Source organism: Emys orbicularis, chromosome 7 (genome assembly GCF_028017835.1).
Source record: "Emys orbicularis isolate rEmyOrb1 chromosome 7, rEmyOrb1.hap1, whole genome shotgun sequence".
NCBI classification, from domain to species: Eukaryota; Metazoa; Chordata; order Testudines; family Emydidae; genus Emys; species Emys orbicularis.
Genome location: NC_088689.1, coordinates 60,801,068 through 60,824,593, shown reverse-complemented (window position 1 = coordinate 60,824,593; position 23,526 = coordinate 60,801,068). Strand labels below are relative to the sequence as shown.

The 23,526-nt window shown below is 47.6% G+C and overlaps 1 protein-coding gene across 4 annotated transcripts; it reads right to left on the bottom strand.

Moving 5' to 3' along the window:
- Window positions 1-70: 70 nt before the first annotated feature.
- On the bottom strand, window positions 71-18,209 carry TMEM254 (transmembrane protein 254). 4 transcript variants are annotated; one of them, XM_065407652.1, is made up of 4 exons: window positions 18,082-18,209; window positions 16,584-16,687; window positions 5,179-5,238; window positions 71-866 (listed from the first exon to the last, which is right to left on the bottom strand). In XM_065407652.1, exons 1-4 carry the CDS (start codon window positions 18,172-18,174, stop codon window positions 746-748), a joined length of 378 nt encoding a protein of 125 aa, XP_065263724.1. In that variant the 5' UTR covers window positions 18,175-18,209; the 3' UTR covers window positions 71-745. The 4 variants fall into 4 exon arrangements, with proteins under 4 accessions (XP_065263724.1, XP_065263720.1, XP_065263721.1 ...); XM_065407648.1 differs by lacking the exons at window positions 71-866; window positions 5,179-5,238 and adding exons at window positions 13,637-14,202; window positions 15,249-15,817; XM_065407649.1 differs by lacking the exons at window positions 71-866; window positions 5,179-5,238 and adding exons at window positions 13,637-14,199; window positions 15,249-15,817.
- Window positions 18,210-23,526: the final 5,317 nt, after the last annotated feature.

The window sequence follows — 23,526 nt, the reverse complement described above, 5'->3', positions numbered from 1 at the left end:
AGCAGCAGGCTGCCCCCAGCCCAGGCTCAGCTTCTGGGGACAGGAGCCAATTCTGAGAGGTCTGGGGGGGCTCCAACTCGCTCAGCCGCTGTCCCAGAAGACAAGCCCGGGCGGGAGGCAGCCAGGCACTCTCCCAGGCAGCTACTGTGTTGCACCAGGCAGCATCCGGGAACAGCTCTGGGGCCTGGCTTCCAGGAAGAGCAGCCGAACATGCCAGGGGGAGCTGGTACAGCGGGAGGACAGAGCCCGCCCCCTGAGGTAATGTGGGATGGGGAGAGCGCAGAGACCCCAGGCTAGGGGTGGCGAGGAGTCATGTGGGGAGGACACATCCCCTTTAGCTGGCGCCCCTTTGTGTCCTTCCCACGAGGCACCTTTGGCCCCCTGCCACCTGTGACTTCTGCAACCTCCGTGACAAAATCATAGCCTTAGATATAGGCCATTAAACAACCAACTGAGGGCAGTGATATCTGGTCCCTGACCCAATCTGGACTGAATTTTGCAAGCACAAAGTGAGATGCTCCATGTTCCCATACTAATTTCTTGAGCTATCAAGTGAGCCTATATCTCAAACCAGGCATTTAATAATAACAGTGATACCACAAGATTGCCTTGGCACGAGTGCACTGGCTCACATAACAGGAAATGCCTTTTAGATCATTCACAGCAACAGAAACACATCGGGTGGATCCACTTTATGAGAACAAGGTTGAAATATATTAGCCTTATTTGCCTCTTTCCCAATCCTTTATCTCCGCTTCTTAGGTGGAGGCTTGTAGGCTAGCAGGTGGGAGAGAGAAGCTATACCAAAGAGGAAGGTTTGGATGAACCATCGACGTTGAACAGAGCTGTCAGTGATGCCTTTGGTCCTGCAGTAAAACAAAGTTAGATTTTATTTAACATACTATACACTCTCCATAAAAGTGAACTATGAAATGGATCTAACACACCACTGATCATATTGATTGATGTTTACAGCTCAAAGCACCTTGATGTGAGGAATGTTTAGTAATGAGGTTCAACTTTTACACTCCATTTAACGCAGTCTGTACCACTAATGAAGACTTGTTAACCACGATCACTAGACATGTTTTTGACATATTAACTCAAGTTATTGATGCTGTCAATGTTAACATTATGTACAGTCTATATATACTGAAGTGCAAAATAAGCCTGGGGATGAGACATTTGGCATTACTAGTATAAAGTAATCATGAAGTCAAGTACAGTATGCTAAGCAAATCCCTACATGATACAGAGTTTATTAATGTATTTTCATTATGGTAAGAGCTTTTCAGTTACAGTGGCAGCCTGGAGAATAGACAGCAAGTTAGTTACACACAGACTTCCTTTTTTGCTATCTTATGAAGCAGGAATTTCAGGGGGCAGTGATAAGTTAAAAATGTGAACAGTTGAGACTTAGCAGCAATAACAGGGATCATGTTTCTTAAACAGTGTGAAACTTTTTTCATATGGAACAGCTGATTTGCATGTGGAAAGTTGATTCTGTGGAAACACTATTCACTAAACAGACTAATGGCCTTCAGTGCTTTATGTAATGATTTCAGACTACTTTGTCAGCCCAGAAATGGGCTGCACAGTGATGGTTAGCAGTCTCAAGAACAGTACATCACAGTGTGGTGGGAGCAATACTAACCCAGATCCATTGAGATTACACTTGATTAGTTTTCTCAACTGTCTTTGAATTAATACAGTTTGCAACTTTTGTACTGACTATACATTTCCAAGGTAAATTCAAACAAAATGAACATATGAGGCACATTTAACACTAATTTAACTTAACCTCTTGAATGTTCATTAAAAGATCTGTGACCTCAACAGGTGCAGGGTTGGCTAACTATTTTGGCATTTCTCCATAGTGCAGAAAGGAGGAAAAAAGATGCTACTGATGGCAGCACACCTGCTAGTTAGAGACAAGCCTCCAACCCTCTCCTTCCCTCTTCAGGTGCTATTGCTTTGGAAATCATAACTTTCACTGGTGAAACCATCAGAAGAATGGCTTCTTCCCGTGCTGCAGCCATTTCCAAGAGCATATGGCTAATAGTATCAAGAGATCTAGCATATGCTTTAAGTCACTGTAGACTAAGACTGGGAGTGCATTTAGATTCATTAAAAAACAATCCCCAAAAATGTAAAGCTCTAACTTTTTCCTGCCCTTCCTTTATATTGGGGAAAAGGTAAACAGATAATGCCACAAAAGCTCCTGACAAACTGGTCAGGAACTAAGTGAAAAGCTCATTATTGGAGGTATAAAAATAGCTGATGGGCTAGACTCCAGGTCTGATTGAACATGTGTAATACAGGAAGCTTTAACTATACACACTGTCTCAACTTACTTGGTGCTCCCTCTACCAATTTCAACTAAAATATCCTAACCCTGTTTATACTGTTGGGCCCTGTCTACATGAGGAAGATGAGTAGATAGCAAATGTATTAGCTAATACATGTGAACATGTTTTTAGTACCTACTGTAAAGAAAGGCAGTGTTTAAAACACACTAGCTCTATACTCTTGTAGTCCAAACAGGGTTTTAATGTTCCTGAGGGTTTTTTTCTGCATTCATTGACAGTTTTTCAAATACTGCAACTTGCTTATGCAAGATTACACTCTTGCAAAAAGTGTGTGTATATATAATCTAGGCAAACAAATACTTTCTACCCTCAATGAGATTTAACTGTTCGATTTCATTTCCTGTCTCCTTAGTAATGTCTACAAGTACTACTGGAAAGTGGATGTTAGTATCATTGGAATTATATTAACAGCAGCTGCCTGGACAGAGGCTTATCAGAAACAAGGTGTTAAGTAAGCAGTCTTTATTTCTGCCTCTTCATAGTACTTCACATTTTAATAATGCTGTATAAACTTAAGTGCTTTCTGTAGGGTGCAAAACCTAGGAAGGGGTTGTCATACCCACTATGTCTGACATCAGGCATATGCTCTTGTAAATTTGTGCACAATCTTAGGTATTTTTAACTGAGAGAAGCCTGCCCTTTCTCCTTTTAAAACTGGGAAGTTATATAACTGCAAATAGGCATCACTTCATACTCCCTTTTAATTAAATCAACTGAGGCCAACTTTTTTTTGGTCTGGGAGCCGCGATCGGTAAACAAACCGGCCCGGACTGCCAGGGGCTTTCCCTGCACAAGCGGCGGAACAAGTTTGAGAACCACTGCTCTAGATTAAACATGGATAGTTTTTTAACCTTTCCTCATAGGTCAGAGTCTCTAAATCTCTTATCATCTTTGTTGCTCTCCTATGGATTCTCTCCAATTTGTCCACATCTTTCCTAAAGTGTGGCACTCAGAATTGGACACAGTAGTCCAGCTGAGGCTTCACCAGTGCTGAGGAGAGTGGAACAATTACTAACCTTGTCTTGCATACAACAGTTCTGTTAAAACATCCCAGAGTACTAACTTTTTTTTGCAACTGCGTTACATTGTTGACTTGTTCAATTTGTGATACACTGTAAGCCCCAGGTCCTTTTTCAGCAGTACTGCCAGCCAGCAAGTTATTCCCCATTTTGTAGCTGTACATTTGAGGTTGGGTTTTTTTTTTTTTCCCCCCCCTGTCCCCAAACCCCGTCCTAAGTGTGGTTGTCTTTATTTAATTTTATCTTGTTGAATTCAGACCAATTCTCCAATTTGTCAAGGTCCTTTGAATCCAGGTGTTATCTGCAAATTTTATAAGCATACTCTTCACTCCATTGTCCAAGTCATTACTGAATAGTATTTAACCCAGGACAGATCCCTGCAGAATACCACTAGATGCACCCTCCCAGTCTGACAGCAAACCATTGATTAGTTTTTAAGCATGGTATTTTTGACAGCTGCGCACCCATCTTAAAGTAATTTCATCCTGACCACATTTCCCTATGTGCTTATGATGCTGGTGTGTGAGACTGTATCAAGAAGCCTTACTAAAATCAAGATTTGAAATCTACAGCTTCTCTCCCATACACTAGGCCAATAATCCTGTTTATCTTTGAGATCTGCTTAAAGAAAAGCCCCTCATTTGGTCTTAATATTTGAAGGTATGTGAAGGGACGTGCCCTCACTCTGGTGTAGGGGAGATCAACCAGCTCTTCTGGGCCTGTTTAGCACTAATGAAGCAAACCTGCAAGGCTTGTTCTTCCTGGAAGGGAAGAAGCTTAAAAAGGGAAGGGACAGTGAACAGGAAGAAGGCTATTCCACTTCAGAGACTACTGCCAACAGATAGTGCAGCTTGTGACCATTGCCTTTTCAACTGACCTGACTGGCAGCAAAGCAGTAAATCTCTAGAGGGGCAGAAGGTAGGCCCCACTAAGGCGGTAATAGACTCTGATAGACCAAGCTCATAGAGCTGAATCCAGAAAGACAGACTGCCTGAGAGACAGGCCATCTTTGACTCTGTTTTCATCCAGATTCTCCTCTCTCATAAGGGAAAGAGTATAAATGATGGAAAGGGGGGGAGAGGCAGGGACAGGTGTCAAGGGCTCCCTTGACCACCCTCTTCCCCACTCCCCTCCCCCCCACCCCCCAAAAAAGTACCATAATTGTTTTTATTCCACCTACTGATATGACTCTCTTCTATGGCACTCTGCACTATAGTTAGATTTGGAAAGATTAATTGATAAATGTCAGTAAACATCAATTTCAAACACACAGACCAATAAAAATACTTTTAATAACTGAAATTTGCAGATAAGAAAAATGCTGCTTGAGAACTCAGTTTAAGGATATTTATTTACTTTGTATATTTTGACAACTAGTGTTAAGGGTTATAAGGCTTTAACTTTTTGAATCTCAATGCCTCTCATTAAAAAATTGATACTTTTCAATTTCCCACAACTGAAAACTTAATTTGATAAAAATAATAAAAATGTTTAAAACCCACAGATTTACTCAGTTGTAAAAGTTTAAATCTAATAGAAAAAATGTTTAAACTGATAGACTTGGCAGAATTCAATTTTTTTTTTAAATGGCTAATTGAAATATCAGAGCACCACATGGGAGGATGAACTCTTCCTCCCAAATTCCCTCAGTAACAGTGCCTGAAGTTAGGTTCCTAAACCCATATTTACCTTTTTAGGCTTTTTTTTTTTTTTTTTTTTTTTTTTTTTTAAATCTTGTCCATAAAATCTTAGAGGAGAATTTAAAAAAACAACAACCCCACACAACTTACTTGCATAACTTGATACTGTACAATGCTTCAGCTATATGAATTCCCCAGGCAAGCCAAAACCTGGTAAGATAAGCACACACATTAGTTTTAATGTTGCTGAAAATTAGGACCACACTGTGACCATAATTCAAAAGATGGAAAGACGATATTTAAGAAACCGACAAGTTAGCTTTCTGCTTTTTCTAGAAGACAGAGAAATTTTGAGTTTAAGGGCGTATTTGAAAGAAAGGCAGCGTCTCTCTTAACTGTACTCTGACTAAGAACAAGCTATGAAGTTCAGGTACAGTGCATCACCTAAAGCACCTGGTAGTCATCCAAAACTTGTCATGGTATGTTTGTAAAATAGCAGATATTGGGCCAAATCCTGTAGTACAGTATCAGGCTCAACTTTCAGTGAAGTCAATACAAGCTTGCCTCACTACAGAATTTAGCCTTGTACTTATTAGAGGTGCAATCTAAATACCAGAGAAGTCAAATGGTCAGCTTTTCATTGGATTTATAGTTACTAGAAGTTTTATTAGCTTTAGTTTATAAACAGATGGTATAAAGAGATCAAATACATGCCTAATTTGGCATTTAAGAAAAGACTAGCTTTTCAAACGAGTCAAAAGCGGTCAGTCTTCAAAGTGGAGACAATTTGAAGCTTTTAACAAAGCCCTTCTAAAAACAGGTCTCTGAAATCATTTTGATCTATATTAATATGCTCTTGTAAATTGCCCTTCTGTTGTATATTGGTGCCCAGATACATGCTCTTCTGAACTTGCAGTATTTGTCCACCACCAATTTTAATGTATAGCCTTGTTCCAGTTAGGAGCTGTGGATACCAATCTTGCATCTGAAGCAACACACCAAGGCACACTGAGTAACTTTTATCTAGATACTAAGTGTTCCAAGTTCCTCTGGTGATTGGAAATCACAGTGAGATTGAGTCCTGATTCAGTGCATGGTGAAAGGAACAAAAAGTGAAGCTGGAATGTCCTAAACAGTCTAAGGTCCTCTTTACACACAAGTCATGAGAGCTGGCTGCAATAAAGGCTTATCTAAACATAGTTCTTGAGGCCTGGTCTACACTACGAGTTTAGGTCGACTTTAGCTGCGTTAAATCGACTTAAGCCTGGACACGTTTACACGACGAAGCCCTTTCTTTCGACTTAAAGGGCCCTTTAAACCGGTTTCTTTACACCACCTCGACGAGGGGATTAGCGATAAAATCGGCCTTAGGGGGGGTCGGAATTGGGTTAGTGTGGACGGAATTCGACATTATTGGCCTCCGGGAGCTATCCCACAGTGCTTCATTGTGACCGCTCTGGACAGCACTCTCATCTCAGATGCACTGGCCAGGTAGACAGGAAAAGCCCCGCGAACGTTTGAATTTCATTTCCTGTTTGCTCAGCGTGGAGAGCGCACAGGTGACCATGCAGAGCTCATCAGCACAGGTAACCGTGATGGAGTCCCAGTCCCAGGATCGCAAAAGAGCTCCAGCCTGGACCGAACGGGAGGTACGGGATCTGCTCGCCATCTGGGGAGATGAAGCAGTGCTGGCCGAACTCCGAAACAGTAAAAGAAATGGCAAAACATTAGAAAAGATCTCCAAGGCCATGAAGGACAGAGGCCATAACAGGGACGCACAGCAGTGCCGCGTGAAAATTAAGGAGCTAAGGCAAGCCTACCACAAAGCCAGAGACACAAACGGAAGGTCCGGGGCTGAGCCGCAAACATGCCGCTACTACGAGGAGCTGCATGCCATTCTAGGGGGTGCAGCCACCACTAGCCCAAGCGTGTGCTATGAGTCCCTCGCTGGAAACAGGGAAGCGGGTTCGGCGGACGAGGAAGATGAGGATGGAGAGAACATCATAGATAGCTCACAGCAGCAAGGGAGCGGAGAAACCAGTTTCCCCAACAGCCAGGATATGTTTGTCACCCTGGACCTGGAACCAGTAACCCCCGAACTCACCCAAGACCCTGTGGGCACACAGGGGACCTCTGGTGAGTGTACCTTTGTAAATATTACACATGGTTTAAAAACAAGCGTGTTTAATGATTAATGATTAATTTGCCCTGGCAATCGCGGCCAGTACAGCTACTGGAAAAGTCTGTTAACGTGTATGGGGATGGAGCGGAAATCCTCCAGGGACATCTCCAGAAAGCTCTCCTTCATGTACTCCCAAAGCCTTTGCAAAAGGTTTCTGGGGAGGGCTGCCTTATCCCGTCCGCCATGGTAGGACACTTTACCACGCCAGGCCAGTAGCACGTAGTCTGGAATCATTGCATAACAAAGCATGGCAGCGTATGGTCCCGGTGTTTGCTGGCATGCAGACAACATCCATTCCTTATCGCTCTTTGTTATCCTCAGGAGAGTGATATCATTCACGGTCACCTGGTTGAAATGGGGCGATTTTATTAAGGGGACATTCAGAGGTGCCCCTTCCTGCTCTGCTGAACAGAAATATTCCCCGCTGTTAACCACGCGGTGGGGGGGAGGGGTGAAGTGACCATCCCAGAGAATTGGGTGTGTGGGGGAGGGGAGTTAGTTGGGTTTGTGCTGCATGTTAAACCTGAAACCGCAGCCCCTCCTTTTACATTGCAAACCCATTTTAAATGGCCAACCCAACGGGTGCTTGGTATGGTTAATGAGAGCAGTACTGTTTTAAACCATCCCCACTTGTTAACAAGGTTAAAAAAGCCAAAAGACTGTGTCTTACCATGGCTGCCTGCAAGCTGAAATCTGTGGCCTGGCACTGCGTGAGTGATCTCTCACACCAAACCGGCAGGCCCTCAATAGAAGAGGAAAAATGCGACCTTGTAACGAAAGCACATGTGCTGTGTGATGTGAACAGCAAAATCTAACGTGAAAGAGTGTACCCATTGTTCTCTAAAATGTATCTTTTTTAAACAACTCTCCCTTCTCCTCCACCAGCTGCAAATGTTTCACCTTCACAGAGGCTAGTGAATATTCGAAGAAGGAAGTGAAGGACGCGTGACGAAATGTTCACTGAACTACAGACTGCCTCCCACGCTGACAGAGCACAGCAGAATGCGTGGAGGCAGTCAATGGCTGATTTTAAAAAAGCCCAATATGAGCGAGAGGACAGGTGGCGGGCTGAAGAGGAGAAGTTGCGTGCTGAAACGCGGGCTGAAGAGGAGAAGTGGCGTCAACTTGTACTCATAAAGCAAGAGTCGATGCTCCGGCTGCTGGAGCATCAAAGTGATATGCTCCTGCGTATGGTTGAGCTGCAGTAAAGGCAGCAGGAGCAGAGACCGCCGCTACAGCCCCTCTGTAACCAACAGCCCTCCTCCCCAAGTCCCATTGCCTCCTCACCCAGACGCCCAAGAACACGGTGGGGGGGCCTCCGGCCACCCAATCACTCCAGCCTAGATGATTTCCAGTGCAATAAGTGTTAAAGTTTTAAAGTTTTAAAGTGCAGTGTGTCCTTTTCCTTCCCTCCTCCCCCACCCATCCCGGGCTACCTTTGCAATTATCCCCCTAGTTGTGTGCTGCTTCCCTCCTCCCCCACCCATCCCGGGCTACCTTTGCAATTATCCCCATAGTTGTGTGCTGAATTAATAAAGAATGCATGAATGTGAAGTAACAATGACTTTATTGCCTCTGCAAGTGGTGCTTGAAGAGGGGAGGGGAGGGTAGGGGAGGGTGGGGTGCTTGGTTTACAGGGTAGTAGAGTTAACTGGGTGGGTGGGGGGGGCGGCGATTTCATCAAGGAGAAACAAACAGAAGTTTCACACCGTAGCCTGGCCAGTCACAAAACTAGTTTTCAAAGCCTCTCTGATGCGCACCGCGCCCTGCTGTGCTGCTCTAACCGACCTGGTGTCTGGCTGCGCGTAATCAGCGGCCAGGCGATTTGCCTCTACCTCCCACCCCGCCATAAATGTCTCCCCCTTACTCTCACAGATATTGTGGAGCGCACAGCAAGCAGCAATAACAATGGGGATATTCTTTTCGCTGAGGTCACAGCGAGTCAGTAAGCTGCGCCAGCGCGCTTTTAAACGCCCAAATGCACATTCCACCACCATTCGGCACTTGCTCAGCCTGTAGTTGAACAGGTCCTGACTCCTGTCCAGGCTGCCTGTGTACGGCTTCATGAGCCATGGCATTAAGGGGTAGGCTGGGTCCCCAAGGATAACGATAGGCATTTCAACATCACCAATGGTTATTTTCTGGTCCGGGAAGAAAGTCCCTTCCTCCAGTTTTCGAAACAGAAGAGAGTGCCTGAAGATGCGAGCATCATGTACCCTTCCTGGCCAGCCCACGTTGATGTCGGTGAAACGTCCCTTGTGATCCACCAGGGCTTGCAGCAGCATTGAAAAGTACCCCTTGCGGTTTATGTACTCGGTGGCTTGGTGCGCCGGTGCCAAGATAGGGATATGGGTTCCGTCTATCGCCCCACCACAGTTTGGGAATCCCATTGCAGCAAAGCCATCCACTATGTCCTGCACGTTTCCCAGAGTCACTACCCTTGATATCACCAGGTCTCTCATTGCCCTGGCAACTTGGATCACAGGAGCCCCCACAGTAGATTTGCCCACTCCAAATTGATTCCCGACTGACCGGTAGCTGTCTGGCGTTGCAAGCTTCCACAGGGCTATCGCCACTTGCTTCTCAACTGTGAGGCCTGCTCTCATCCTGGTATTCTGGCGCTTCAGGGCAGGGGAAAGCAAGTCACAAAGTTCCATGAAAGTGCCCTTACGCATGCGAAAGTTTCGCAGCCACTGGGCATCGTCCCAGACCTGCAACACTATGCGGTCCCACCACTCTGTGCTTGTTTCCCGGGCCCAGAATCGGCGTTCCACGGCATGAACCTGCCCCAGTAACACCATGATTTCCACATTGCTGGGGCCTGTGCCTTGTGAGAGGTCCATGTCAATTTCCTCATCACTATCGTCGCCGCGCTGCAATCGCCTCCTCCTCCTCCTCCTCCTCAGCTGGTCCTGGTTTTGCTTTGGCATGTCCAGGCTCTGCATATACTCCAGGACAATGCGCGTGGTGTTCATAGTGCTCATAATTGCCGCGGTGATCTGAGCGGGATCCATGATGCCAGTGATAGCTATGGCGTCTGGTCTGAAAAAAGGCGCGAAACTAGTATCTAAAGACCAGGGGAAGAAGGGAGGGAGGGAGGGGCGAGTGACGACATGGCGTACAGGTATAGGAAATTAAAATCAAGAAAGGTGGCTGTGCATCAGGGAGAAATACAAACAACTGTCACACAGAATGCCCCCCCCCCCCCAGAGATTGAACTCCTAAGCCTGGGTTTAGCGGGCCGTTGATTTGACGGAGGGAGGGGGGAAGGAAATGAATACAGAACAAATCTATTTTTTACATCTTAAGACGACAGTGCAGCATGACTGATAGCCCTCGGCATTTTCTGGGTGCTTGGCAGCAAATACTGGGCGCGTACCAGTATGACGATGATGGATACCAATCATAATATAGTATTTATTGCCAAAAGGCAAGGGGTTGCTGCTGTGTAGCAATGTAGCCCCACGTGTGCCAGCCACATCTCTGCCAGCACCCAGATCGCCCTCGGCCTTTTCTGGGTGCTTAGCAGACAATACTTGGCAGAAAATAGTATACTACGACTGGTAACCATCATTGTCCAACGAGGACGGTTAAAGGCAAGGGGTTGCTGCTGTACAGTAGCCAGAAGGATCGGTAAAGGCGCTCAGGCTACAATAATCTATGAGCATTTCAGGCAACCTGTAAATTTACTTGCTTTCAGACCTGAGGAAAGCTCTTCTTGCAGATCTGCTGATCACCCAGATCGCCCTCGGCCTCTTCTGGGTGCTCAGCAGACAATACTGACAGGACGGTTACCAGTCGTAATAAACCATCTACTGCCAAAAGGCAAGGGGCTGGTGCAATGCAGCCCTACGGCTGCCAGCCCCACAGCTACCAGCATCCCGATCGCCGATGAAGGCTACCACTCATGCTGCACCGTCTACCGCCAAAAGGCAGTTATCTGCTGCTGCTGTGTAGCAATGCAGTCCCACGTCTGCCAGCACCCGGAAGACATATGGTGACGGTGAGCTGAGCTGAGCGGGCTCCATGCTTGGCGTGGTATGTTGTCTGCACAGGTAACCCAGGTAAAAAGGCGCGAATCTATTGTCTGCCGTTGCTGTGACATCGGGGGAGGGGCCTGACGCAATGTACCCAGAACCCCCCGCGGCACTGTTTTGCATCATTCGGGCATTGCGATCTCAACCCATAATTCCAATGGGCGCCGGAGACTGCGGGAACTGTGGGATAGGTACCCATAGTGCAATGCGCCGGAAGTCGACGCTAGCCTCGGTACTGTGGACGCGGTCCGCCAACTTCCTGCACTTAGAGCATTTTATGTGGGGACACACACAATCGGCTGCATAAAACCGGTTTCTATAAAACCGGCTTCTATAAATCCGACCTAATTTTGTAGTGTAGACAAAGAGCTCTTTCTATCTAGTTGTTCCTGAATAACTCCACATGTGGACACTTACTCTGGAATAAAAATGTGTCTACACATAGTTACTCAGGAACAGCCTGATTAAAAAAGCTCTTTCTGAAAAACTCCATATATAGACAGGCTTAAATGGCATAAAGCCATAAGTTACGTAACCCCAAAAAAACCTTGGTCCACTCTACACTATAAATTGTAACACCTTTAACAGAGGTCCTTCAGTGTAAACTGAGACACAGGGTATGTCTACACTACAGGATTAATCTGAATTTATATAATTTGAATTTTGGAAACAGATTGTATAAAGTCGAATGTATGCGGCCACACTAAGCACATTAATTCGGCGGTGTGCGTCCATGTACCGGGGCTAGCGTCGATTTCCGGAGCGTTGCACTGTGGGTAGCTATCCCATAGCTCCCGCAGTCTCCTCCGCCCATTGGAATTCTGGGTTGAGATCCCAATGCCTGATGGGGCCAAAAACATTGTCACGGGTGGTTCTGGGTACATCCTCCCCCCTCTCCAGGGAAGCAACGGCAGACAACCGTTTCGCGCCTTTTTCCTGGGTGAACAGTGCAGACGCCATACCACAGCAAGCATGGAGCCCGCTCAGCTCAAGACAGCAGTCATGAACATTGTAAACACCTCGTGCGTTATCGTGCAGTTTATGCTGAACCAGAACCTGCAAAACCAGGCGGTGAGGAGTAGGCTACAGCAGCGCAGCGGCGAGAGTGATGAGGACATGGACATGGAATTCTATCAAACCGCGGGCCCCGGTGCTTTGGAGATCATGCTGTTAATGGGGCAGGTTATAGCCGTGGAACGCCGATTCTGGGCCCAGGAAACAAGCACAGACTGGTGGGACCGCATACTGTTGCAGGTGTGGGACGATTCCCAGTGGCTGCGAAACTTTCGCATGCGTAAGGGCACTTTCATGGAACTTTGTGACTTGCTTTCCCCTGCCCTGAAGCGCCAGAATACCAAGATGAGAGCAGCCCTCACAGTTGAGAAACGAGTGGCGATAGCCCTGTGGAAGCTTGCAACGCCAGACAGCTACCGGTCAGTCGGGAATCAATTTCGAGTGGGCAAATCTACTGTGGGGGCTGCTGTGATGCAAGTAGCCAAAGCAATCACTGAGCTGCTGCTACAAAAGGTAGAGACTCTGGGAAATGTGCAGATCATAGTGGATGGCTTTGCTGCAATGGGATTCCCTAACTGTGGTGGGGCGATAGATGGAACCCATATCCCTATCTTGGCACCGGAGCACCAGGGTACCCAGTACATAAACCACAAGGGGTACTTTTCAATGGTGCTGCAAGCACTTGTGGATCACAAGGGACGTTTCACCAACATCAACGTGGGCTGGCCGGGAAGGGTTCATGATGCTCGCGTCTTCAGGAACACTACTCTGTTTAAACAGCTGCAGCAAGGGACTTACTTCCCGGACCAGAAAATAACCGTTGGGGATGTTGAAATGCCTATAGTTATCCTTGGGGACCCAGCCTACCCCTTAATGCCATGGCTCATGAAGCCATACACAGGCAGCCTGGACAGGAGTCAGGAGCTGTTCAACTACAGGCTGAGCAAGTGCAGAATGGTGGTAGAATGTGCATTTGGCCGTTTAAAAGGTCGCTGGCGCTCGTTACTGACACGGTCAGACCTCCGCCAAACCAATATTCCCATTGTTATTGCTGCTTGCTGTGTGCTCCACAATCTCTGTGAGAGTAAGGGGGAGACCTTTATGGCGGAGTGGGAGGCTGAGGCAAATCGCCTGGCTGCTGATTATGCACAGCCAGACACCAGGGCAATTAGAAGATCACACCAGGAAGCGCTGCGCATCAGAGAAGCTTTGAAAACCAGTTTCATGACTGGCCAGGCTACGGTGTGAAAGTTCTGTTTGTTGAAAACCCGCCCCCTTGATTGACTCATTCCCTGTAAGCAAACCACCCTCCCCCCCTTAAATCAGAGCTTGCTTTTAAAGGAAAAAAGTCACTATTGTTTAAAAATCATGTATTCTTTATTAATTGATTATAAACGTAGGGAGAGAACCGACAAGGTAACCCGGATGAGGTTTGGGAGGAGGATAGGAGGGAAGTAAAAGGCCACTGAAAAAATTCAATATAATGACAGCCTTTTGGTTGGGCTGTCCACTAGGGTGGAGTGGGAGGGTGCATGGAGCCTCCTCCTTCCCCCCCCCCCCGCATTCTTACACGTCTGGGTGAGGAGGCTATGGAACACGGTGAGGGGGGAGGGAGGTTATACAGCGGCTGCAGCGGCACTCTGTTATCCTGCAGCCGTTCCTGAAGCTCCACCAGACACCGGAGCATGTCCGTTTGATCATGCAGCAGCCCCAGCGTTGCAGCCTGCCACCTCTCCTCTCGAGCGTCCCTCATGACCTCACGTTCACTGGCATCTTTCCTGTACTTAGATACCGTGTCCTTTCACTCATTCAAATGAGCTCTTTCATTGCGGGTGCATTCCATTATTTCCGAGAACATCTCGTCTCACGTCCTCTTTCTCCTCCGCCTTATCTGAGATAGCCTTCGGGATGGAGGAGGGAGGCTTGAAAAATTTGCAGCTGCTGGAGGGATGGAAAAAAGGAGGGAAGTTTTTAAAAAGATACATTTTACAGAACAATGCTTATACTCTTTCACGGTGAAAAACACTATTCAAATTACATAGCACATGTGATTTTAGTACAAGGTCGCATTTTCTATCTTAATATTGAGTGCCTGTGGCTTTGGTGTCAGAGATCACAGACGCAGGTCCGGGCAACAGAATTCGGCTTGCAGGCGGCCATGGTAAGCCATTGTCTTTTGGCTTCTGCGCCCTCCTTTCCCACATACCAAGCAAAGCCCGTTGACTGCTGCGATTTTCCTGTTAACCTTCAGCAGCAGAAAACAAACTAACCCCCCCCCATCCAATTCTCTGGGATGATCGCTTTATCCCTCCCCCCCACCGCGTGGCTGGTATCAGGGAAGATACCTGCAGAAACCAAACTAACCTCCCACCCGCCATGAATTATCTGGGATGATCGCTGTACCCCTCCCCCCACCATGTGGCTGGTATCAGGGAAGATCCCTGCTAGCCAAAGGCACCAATTCCCCCCCACACACACACACCCCCGTGCTTGGCTAACTGCAGGGAAGGATTTCTTTTCAGCCACAGGCAAACAGCCCAGTAGGAACGGCCACCTCTGTCCCCTTAATTAAATTCCCGTATTTCAACCAGGTTACCATGAGCGATATCACTCTCCTGAGGATTACACAGCGAGATAAAGAACGGATGTTGCTGGAATGCCAGCAAACACCGGGACCATACGCTGCCAGGCTTTGTCATGCAATGATACCAGATTACTTGCTACTATTATGGCGTGGTCAAGTGTCCTACCATGGAGGACGGAATAAGGCTGCACTGCCCAGAAACCTTCTGCAAAGGCTTTTGGAGTACCTCCAGGAGAGCTTCATGGAGATGTCCCTGGAGGATTTCCGCTCCATCCCCAGACACGTTTACAGACTTTTCCAGTAGCTGTACTGGCCGCGAATGCATCCCAAGTCCTCAGGGCAAATTCATCATTAAAAAAACACTTGCTTTTAAACCGTTTTATATTTTAAAAGGTAAACTCACCTGAGGTCCCTTCCATGGGGTCATGGTCTTGGGTATAGGGTTGGGAGGGTACTTCAGTCAGGCTGAGAAAAAGATCCTGGCTGTTGGGGAGAACGGAGTGCTGTGTGCTCTCCGCAAGCTCGTCCTCCTCCTCTTCCCCGTCCGCAGATTCCTCAGGTGTGGCTGATGAGATTACCCCGGCCTCGGAATCCACGGTCAGAGGTGGGGTAGTGGTGGCGGCCCCCCCCAGAATTGCACGCAGCTCAGCGTAGAAGCGGCATGTCTGCGGCTCTGACGCGGAGCGACCGTTTGCCTCCTTTGTTTTCTGATAGGCTTGTCTGAGCTCCTTGACTTTCACGCGGCACTGCTCTGAGTCCCTATTGCGGCCTCTCTCCATCATGCCCTTGGAGATTTTTTCAAAAGTTTTGGCATTTCGTCTTTTCGAACGAAGTTCTGCTAGCACTGAATCCTCTCCCCATATAGTGATCAGATCCAGTATCTCCCGTACGGTCCATGCTGGTGCTCTTTTTCGATTATCGGCCTGCATGGTTATCTGTGCTGATGAGCTCTCTGTGGTCACTTGTGCTCTCCTGTGCTGGGCAAACAGGAAATGAAATTCAAATGTTCGCGGGGCTTTTCCTGTCTACCTGGCCAGTGCATCCAAGTTCAGATTGCTGTCCAGAGTGGTCACAATGGTGCACTGTGGGATAGCTCCCGGAGGCCAATACCATCGAATTGCGGCCACACTAACCCTAATTTGAAATGACAATATTGATTTTGGCACTACTCCGCTCGTCGGGGAGGAGTACAGAAATCGATTTTAAGAGCCCTTTATTTCGAAATAAATGGCTTCGTTGTGTGGACGGGTGCAGCGTTAATTCGATTTAACGCTGCTAAATTCGAATTAAACTCATAGTGTAGACCAGGCCTAAGAAGTTGAAGCATTAAGGTAGACTTCTCCCTTCTGAAGAGGAAAAAGGGGGAACTCTGGAAACAGCCTGCAGTGTCTGTACAGCCATTTAGGGATGCTTCCAGGGTAACAGAAGCATCTGAGAAAAGTTAATAAGAGGCCTTGTAAACTTAGATATTAACTGTTGCCAAGAATTATTTGATCGATATGTTCTTGTCACCCTAAAGACAGCAAATTCCCAATTCAGCTTCTGGATCTCAGGAACTGGCCTTGACAAGTTTCATTCACCTAGCCTTTCACCACCCCTACCTCCACCGAGGTGAAACACAAGCCATTAAAATGTAACAAACTATCAAATTAAATTATGGAATCTTAAGTAGGGAGTGGAGATGGGGAAACAAAACAATGTAAGTAGCAAAAACATTAGCTTTCCAAATCAAACTTACCCATTATATAGCAGTTTGGGGTGGTTGTCCACTAAATATTTAGTAAAATGGCCAAATTGTCCCAGATTCTCGTAGGGTATTGTTGAAGGTAAAAAGACTGCCCACTAAGAGAAACATACACGTTAGTGAAAAAACACACCCCTGAGCGCAGCAAGTTTCAGCGCTGTAAAGCGCCAGTGTAGATAGTGCCCTAGCGCCGGGCTGGTATCTATGCCCCTCATGGAGGTGGGTTTTTTTTAGAGCGCTGGTAGAGCTCTCTCCCAGCGCTCTGCCGTGACTACACAAGCCACGTTAAAGCACTGCCACGGCAGCGCTTTAACGTTGCAAGTGTAGACTAGCCCTTTGCTGAATCTGCCAACAAAAGTCCAAAACATAATGGTACCTGCAGTTGTCTCAGTGAAACTCAACCCACCACCACTTTTTTCATGCAATTTACTGATTGGCCAAGTGTAACTTTTGGTCACTACGCACATTAAGAAGTGGTTTTTACCAATACACACTTCTGCCTCAACTTCCACTATGCTGAAATTCTAAAGTACTGGAAACCTGTCTCCCCTTCTGCCTATTCAAAATTTGCATTACGAGTGCAATGCTTCACTTTCTCCTATATTTAAAGATGTGTAGTCCATCTTCAAACTCCCTGTTGGATCCCCACTCACTTCAGAATTCAGTTAAATTGCCCTTATTTTAAAAAGCTTTGATGGACATGCTCCTCCTTAGTGCACAAGCTGTGTCTTTCATTCCTCAGTTAGAATGAACCTCTTTTTCTGTACAAAATCTAGCCACAGTTGCCTCTGTCTGCAATTTTATTTTATTTTTAATTCCAACTGTTGGTAATACTGGTTCAGCTCTCCCAATATTAGAACTGGACAGAAGGCTACTGTACACAAGCCTCCCAAGGTCACCGGTGTTTGACACTATGCCAATTTAATGTACTCTAAGCATGTTTAACTCTCATGGTAGCAGGAGCTGTATGCGCACAGGAAGAGTGCAGTGCTAGTATCAGGGGAAGATGCTCTGCTCTTTGCAAGAGTGGGATTTTTTTTATAGATATACAAAAATCCCTACTCTAGACAAGCCTTATGTAGGAGATGTACCTGAATGGCAGATCTATAGTATCGTTACCAACTTCAGCATCTCCTGGCAAAGTTTGTTTCTGCTGTCAACTCTTGGAGAAGGGGGCGTTATATCCCACTTGCATAAACAAACCAGGTGGGGTGGGGGAAAATAGCTACCCCTAAAACAACTGCCCTTATTGTGCTGTTTTCATTTTCCTCACCTCATTAATGCAAGAAATCACCTCACTCACTGAATTCCCACAACAATCCCACCCACCCCCCGAGCCCTGACCACCCCTCGGATACACACACCCTACCCCCAGCACCTTCTAGCCCCCAGCACTCCCCTACCGCCTGCCACACGCACCCTATCCGCTCCCAGCGCCCCACCCATTCACCCTAGCCCTGAGCCCCCCGGAGCGGGGCGCCCGGCTACTCACAGCGAAGTAGCCTATGCAGATGGCGATGACGCCCATCCAAAAGCGGCTGGTGCACCGGAAATAGCCGCCGGGGTCCCCGGGGGGCGCCGCCATGTTGGCGCTGGCCTCGAGCGCCGCTCACAGCATCGCCCCACGGAGGCGGGGCCGCGCGCCGCCACTGTCGCCCGAGGTGAAGGGGGGAGAAGCGGACTGCACTCGGACCAGACCATTCCCGCCGCGGGGGGAGGAAGTGGGGACGATCAGGCCTGAGCTCGAACCTCTCTGCTGGGGAGCAAGCGGAAGCGGTCAGAATCCCTCCCCGTCCATGGAGAAGCTCCGATCCCCTCTGGGTCTGGTGCCGACAGCTCAGCTCTGCTGCGGGGCACGGTTGGCGGGGACGTGCTGGGTGTATTCGAGCTCCCGGGGCTCGCTGGAGGGGGCTACGCTGAGCGCACTGGAGCTCCTCAGAGCTCTCTCGCTAGAGAGTTGCATGCATGGGGGCGCCATGTACCGCCCCCGCCCCCATTTCATGTCGGAGGTCTGCTTACTGCACATGCCCTAGCCTCAGATAGATTTTTAAGGGCAGCACAGCTTGAGTGTTTCATAGATTCTAGGACTGGAAGGGACCTCGAGAGGTCATCGAGTCCAGTCCCCTGCCCGCATGGCAGGACCAAATACAGTCTAGACCATCCCTGATAGACATTTATCTAACCTACTCTTAAATATCTCCAGAGATGGAGATTCCACAACCTCCCTAGGCAATTTATTCCAGTGTTTAACCACCCTGACAGTTAGGAACTTTTTCCTAATGTCCAACCTAGACCTCCCTTGCTGCAGTTTAAGCCCATTGCTTCTTGTTCTATCCTCAGAGGCTAAGGTGAACAAGTTTTCTCCCTCCTCCTTATGACACCCTTTTAGATACCTGAAAACTGCTATCATGTCCCCTCTCAGTCTTCTCTTTTCCAAACTAAACAAACCCAGTTCTTTCAGCCTTCCTTCATATGTCATGTTCTCAAGACCTTTAATCATTCTTGTTGCTCTTCTCTGGACCCTTTCCAATTTCTCCACATCTTTCTTGAAATGCGGTGCCCAGAACTGGACACAATACTCCAGCTGAGGCCTAACCAGAGCAGAGTAGAGCGGAAGAATGACTTCTCGTGTCTTGCTCACAATACACCTGTTAATACATCCCAGAATCATGTTTGCTTTTTTTGCAACAGCATCACACTGTTGACTCATATTTAGCTTGTGGTCCACTATAACCCCTAGATCCCTTTCTGCCGTACTCCTTCCTAGACAGTCTCTTCCCATTCTGTATGTGTGAAACTGATTTTTTCTTCCTAAGTGGAGCACTTTGCATTTGTCTTTGTTAAACTTCATCCTGTTTAACTCAGACCATTTCTCCAATTTGTCCAGATCATTTTGAATTATGACCCTGTCCTCCAAAGCAGTTGCAATCCCTCCCAGTTTGGTATCATCCGCAAACTTAATAAGCGTACTTTCTATGCCAATATCTAAGTCGTTAATGAAGATATTGAACAGAGCCGGTCCCAAAACAGACCCCTGCGGAACCCCACTCGTTATGCCTTTCCAGCAGGATTGGGAACCATTAATAACAACTCTCTGAGTACGGTTATCCAGCCAGTTATGCACCCACCTTATAGTAGCCCCATCTAAATTGTATTTGCCTAGTTTGTCGATAAGAATATCATGCGAGACCGTATCAAATGCCTTACTAAAGTCTAGGTATACCACATCCACAGCTTCTCCCTTATCCACAAGACTCGTTATCCTATCAAAGAAAGCTATCAGATTGGTTTGATATGATTTGTTCTTTACAAATCCATGCTGGCTGTTCCCTATCACCTTACCACCTTCCAAGTGTTTGCAGATGATTTCCTTAATTACTTGCTCCATTATCTTCCCTGGCACAGAAGTTAAACTAACTGGTCTGTAGTTTCCTGGGTTGTTTTTATTTCCCTTTTTATAGATGGGCACTATATTTGCCCTTTTCCAGTCTTCTGGAATCTCTCCCGTCTCCCATGATTTTCCAAAGATAATAGCTAGAGGCTCAGATACCTCCTCTATTAGCTCCTTGAGTATTCTAGGATGCATTTCATCAGGCCCTGGTGACTTGCAGGCATCTAACTTTTCTAAGTGATTTTTAACTTGTTCTTTTTTTATTTTATCTGCTAAACCTACCCCCTTCCCATTAGCATTCACTATGGGTATGTCTACACTACAGGATTAATTCGAATTTATATAATTCGAATTTAGGAAACCGATTTTGTAAATTCGAATGTATTCGGCCACACTAGGCACCATTAATTCGGTGGTTTGCGTCCAAGCTACCATAGTAGCATCGATTTCCAGAGCGTTGCATTGTGGGTAGCTTTTACATAGCTATCCCATAGTTCCCGCAGTCTCCACCCCCCTTGGAATTCTGGGTTGAGACCCCAGTGCATGATGGGGCAAAAAACATTGTCGCAGGTAGTTCTGGGTACAGCCTCCCCCTCCCTCCCTGAAAGCAACGGCAGACAACCATTTCGCGCCTTTTTTCCTGAGTGAACTCTGCAGACTCCATTCTGCATCAAGCATGGATCCCGTTGTGCTCCAGAACGCAGTCTTGAACATTATAAACACCTCGCGCTTTCTCGTGGAGTTTATGCTTACACAGGACCAGAAAAAAGAGGCGAGGAGGAGGAGGAGGCGGCGATTGCAGCGCAGCGACCAGCGTGATGAGGACATGGACACGGACACAGAATTCTCTGAGACCGCGGGCCCCGGTGCTTTGGAGATTATGATGTTAATGGGCCAGGTTATAGGCTTTGAACGCCGATTCTGGGCCCGGGAAACAAGCACAGACTGGTGGGACCGCATAGTGTTGCAGGTGTGGGACGATTCCCAGTGGCTGAGAAACTTTCGCATGCGTAAGGGCACTTTCATGGAACTTTGTGACTTGCTTTCCCCTGCCCTGAAGCGCCAGAATACCAAGATGAGAGCAGCCCTCACAGTTGAGAAGCGAGTGGCGATAGCCCTGTGGAAGCTTGCAACGCCAGACAGCTACCGGTCAGTCGGGAATCAATTTGGAGTGGGCAAATCTACTGTGGGGGCTGCTGTGATGCAAGTAGCCAAAGCAATCACGGAGGTGCTGCTACGAAAGGTAGTGACTCTGGGAAATGTGCAGGTCATAGTGGATGGCTTTGCTGCAATGGGATTCCCTAACTGTGGTGGGGCAATAGATGGAACCCATATTCCTATCTTGGCACCGGAGCACCAGGGTACCCAGTACATAAACCGCAAGGGGTACTTCTCAATGGTGCTGCAAGCACTTGTGGATCACAAGGGACGTTTCACCAACATCCATGTGGGCTGGCCGGGAAGGGTTCATGACGCTCGCGTCTTCAGGAACACCAATCTGTTTAAACGGCTGCAGCAAGGGACTTACTTTCCGGACCAGAAAATAACCGTGGGGGATGTTGAAATGCCAATTGTTATTCTTGGGGACCCAGCCTACCCCTTAATGCCATGGCTCATGAAGCCATACACAGGCAGCCTGGACAGGAGTCAGGAGTTGTTCAACTACAGGCTGAGCAAGTGCAGAATGGTGGTAGAATGTGCATTTGGCCGTTTAAAAGGTCGCTGGCGATCCTTATTGACTCGCTCAGACCTCAGCCAAACCAATATCCCCATTGTTATTACTGCTTGCTGTGTGCTTCACAATCTCTGTGAGAGCAAGGGGGAGACCTTTATGGCAGGGTGGGAGGCTGAGGCAAATCGCCTGGCTGCTGATTACTCGCAGCCAGACACCAGGGCGATTAGAAGAGCACACGATGAAGCGCTGCGCATTAGGGAAGCTTTGAAAACCAGTTTCATGACTGGCCAGGCTACAGTGTGAAATTTATGTTTGTTTATCCTTCCTGAAAACCCGCCCCCTTTATTGACTCATTCTCTGTAAGGAACCCACCCTCCCCCTTCCCCCAGCTTGCTTTCAAAGGAAATAAAGTCACCATTGTTTAAAAATCATTTATTCTTTATGAATTGATTATAAAAAGAGGGAGAGAACCTGAGTGGGGTTTGGGAGGAGGATCAGCGGGAAGGAAAAGCCCAGTAAAAAAAGGTTAAGAAAATGGCAGCCTTTTGCTTGGGCTGTCCACTGGGGTGGAATGGGAGGGTGTACGGAGCCTCCCCCCCCCGTGTTCTTACACATCTGGGTGTGGAGGCTATGGAAAATGGTGAGGAGGTAGGGGGGTTATACAGGGGCTGTAGCGGCACAGAACCTGAGTGGGGTTTGGGAGGAGGATCTGCGGGAAGGAAAAGCCCAGTAAAAAAAGGTTAAAAAAATGGCAGCCTTTTGCTTGGGCTGTCCACTGGGGTGGAATGGGAGGGTGTACGGAGCCTCCCCCCCCGTGTTCTTACACGTCTGGGTGTGGAGGCTATGGAACATGGTGAGGAGGTAGGGGGGTTATACAGGGGCTGTAGCGGCACTCGGTTCTCCAGCAGCCGTTCCTGAAGCTCCACCAGACGCCGGAGCATGTCTGTTTGCTCACGCAGCAGCCCCAGCGTTGCTTCCCGACTCCTCTGATCTTCCTGCCGCCACCTCTCATCTCGAGCGTCTCTCCTCTCCTCACGTTGGTCCCTTCTGTCCTCACGTTGGTCCCTCATGTCCTCACGTTGGTCCCTCATGTCCTCACGTTGGTCCCTCCTGTCCTCACGGTCACTGGCTTCTTTCCTATACTTGCAAACCGTCTCCTTCCACTCATTCAGATGAGCTCTTTCATTCCTGGTGGATTGCATGATTTCGGAAAACATCTCTTCTCTCGTTTTTTTTTTACGACGCCTTATCTGGGATAGCCTTCGGGAAGGAGGAGGGAGGCTTGAAACATTTGCACCTGCTGGAGGGAGTGAAAAAAGGAGAGAATTTTTTTAAAAGATACATTTTTCAGAACAATGCTTATACTCTTTCACGGTGTATACTATTCACATTACATAGCACATGTGATTTCTGTGCAAGGTCGCATTTTGCCTCTTAATATTGAGTGCCTGTGGCTTTGCTGCTAGAGATCACAGACGCAGGTCGGGGCAACAGAATTCACCTTGCATGCTGCCATGGTAAGCCACTGTCTTTAGGCTTCTGCGCCCTGCTTTCCCACATACCAAGCAAAGCCCGTTGTGCTGCAGTTTTCCTGTTAGCTTGTTTTCTGCTGCTGAAGGTTAACACCCCCCCCCCCATCCAATTCTCTGGGATGAGTGCTTTATTCCTCCCCCCACCGCGTGGCTGGTATCAGGGAAGATCCCTGCAGGAACCAAACTAACACCCCCCCCCCCACCCGCCATGAATTCTCTGGGATGAGTGCTTTATCCCTCCCCCCACCGCGTGGCTGGTATCAGGGAAGATCCCTGCAGGAACCAAACTAACACCCCCCCCCCCACCCGCCATGAATTCTCTGGGATGAGTGCTTTATC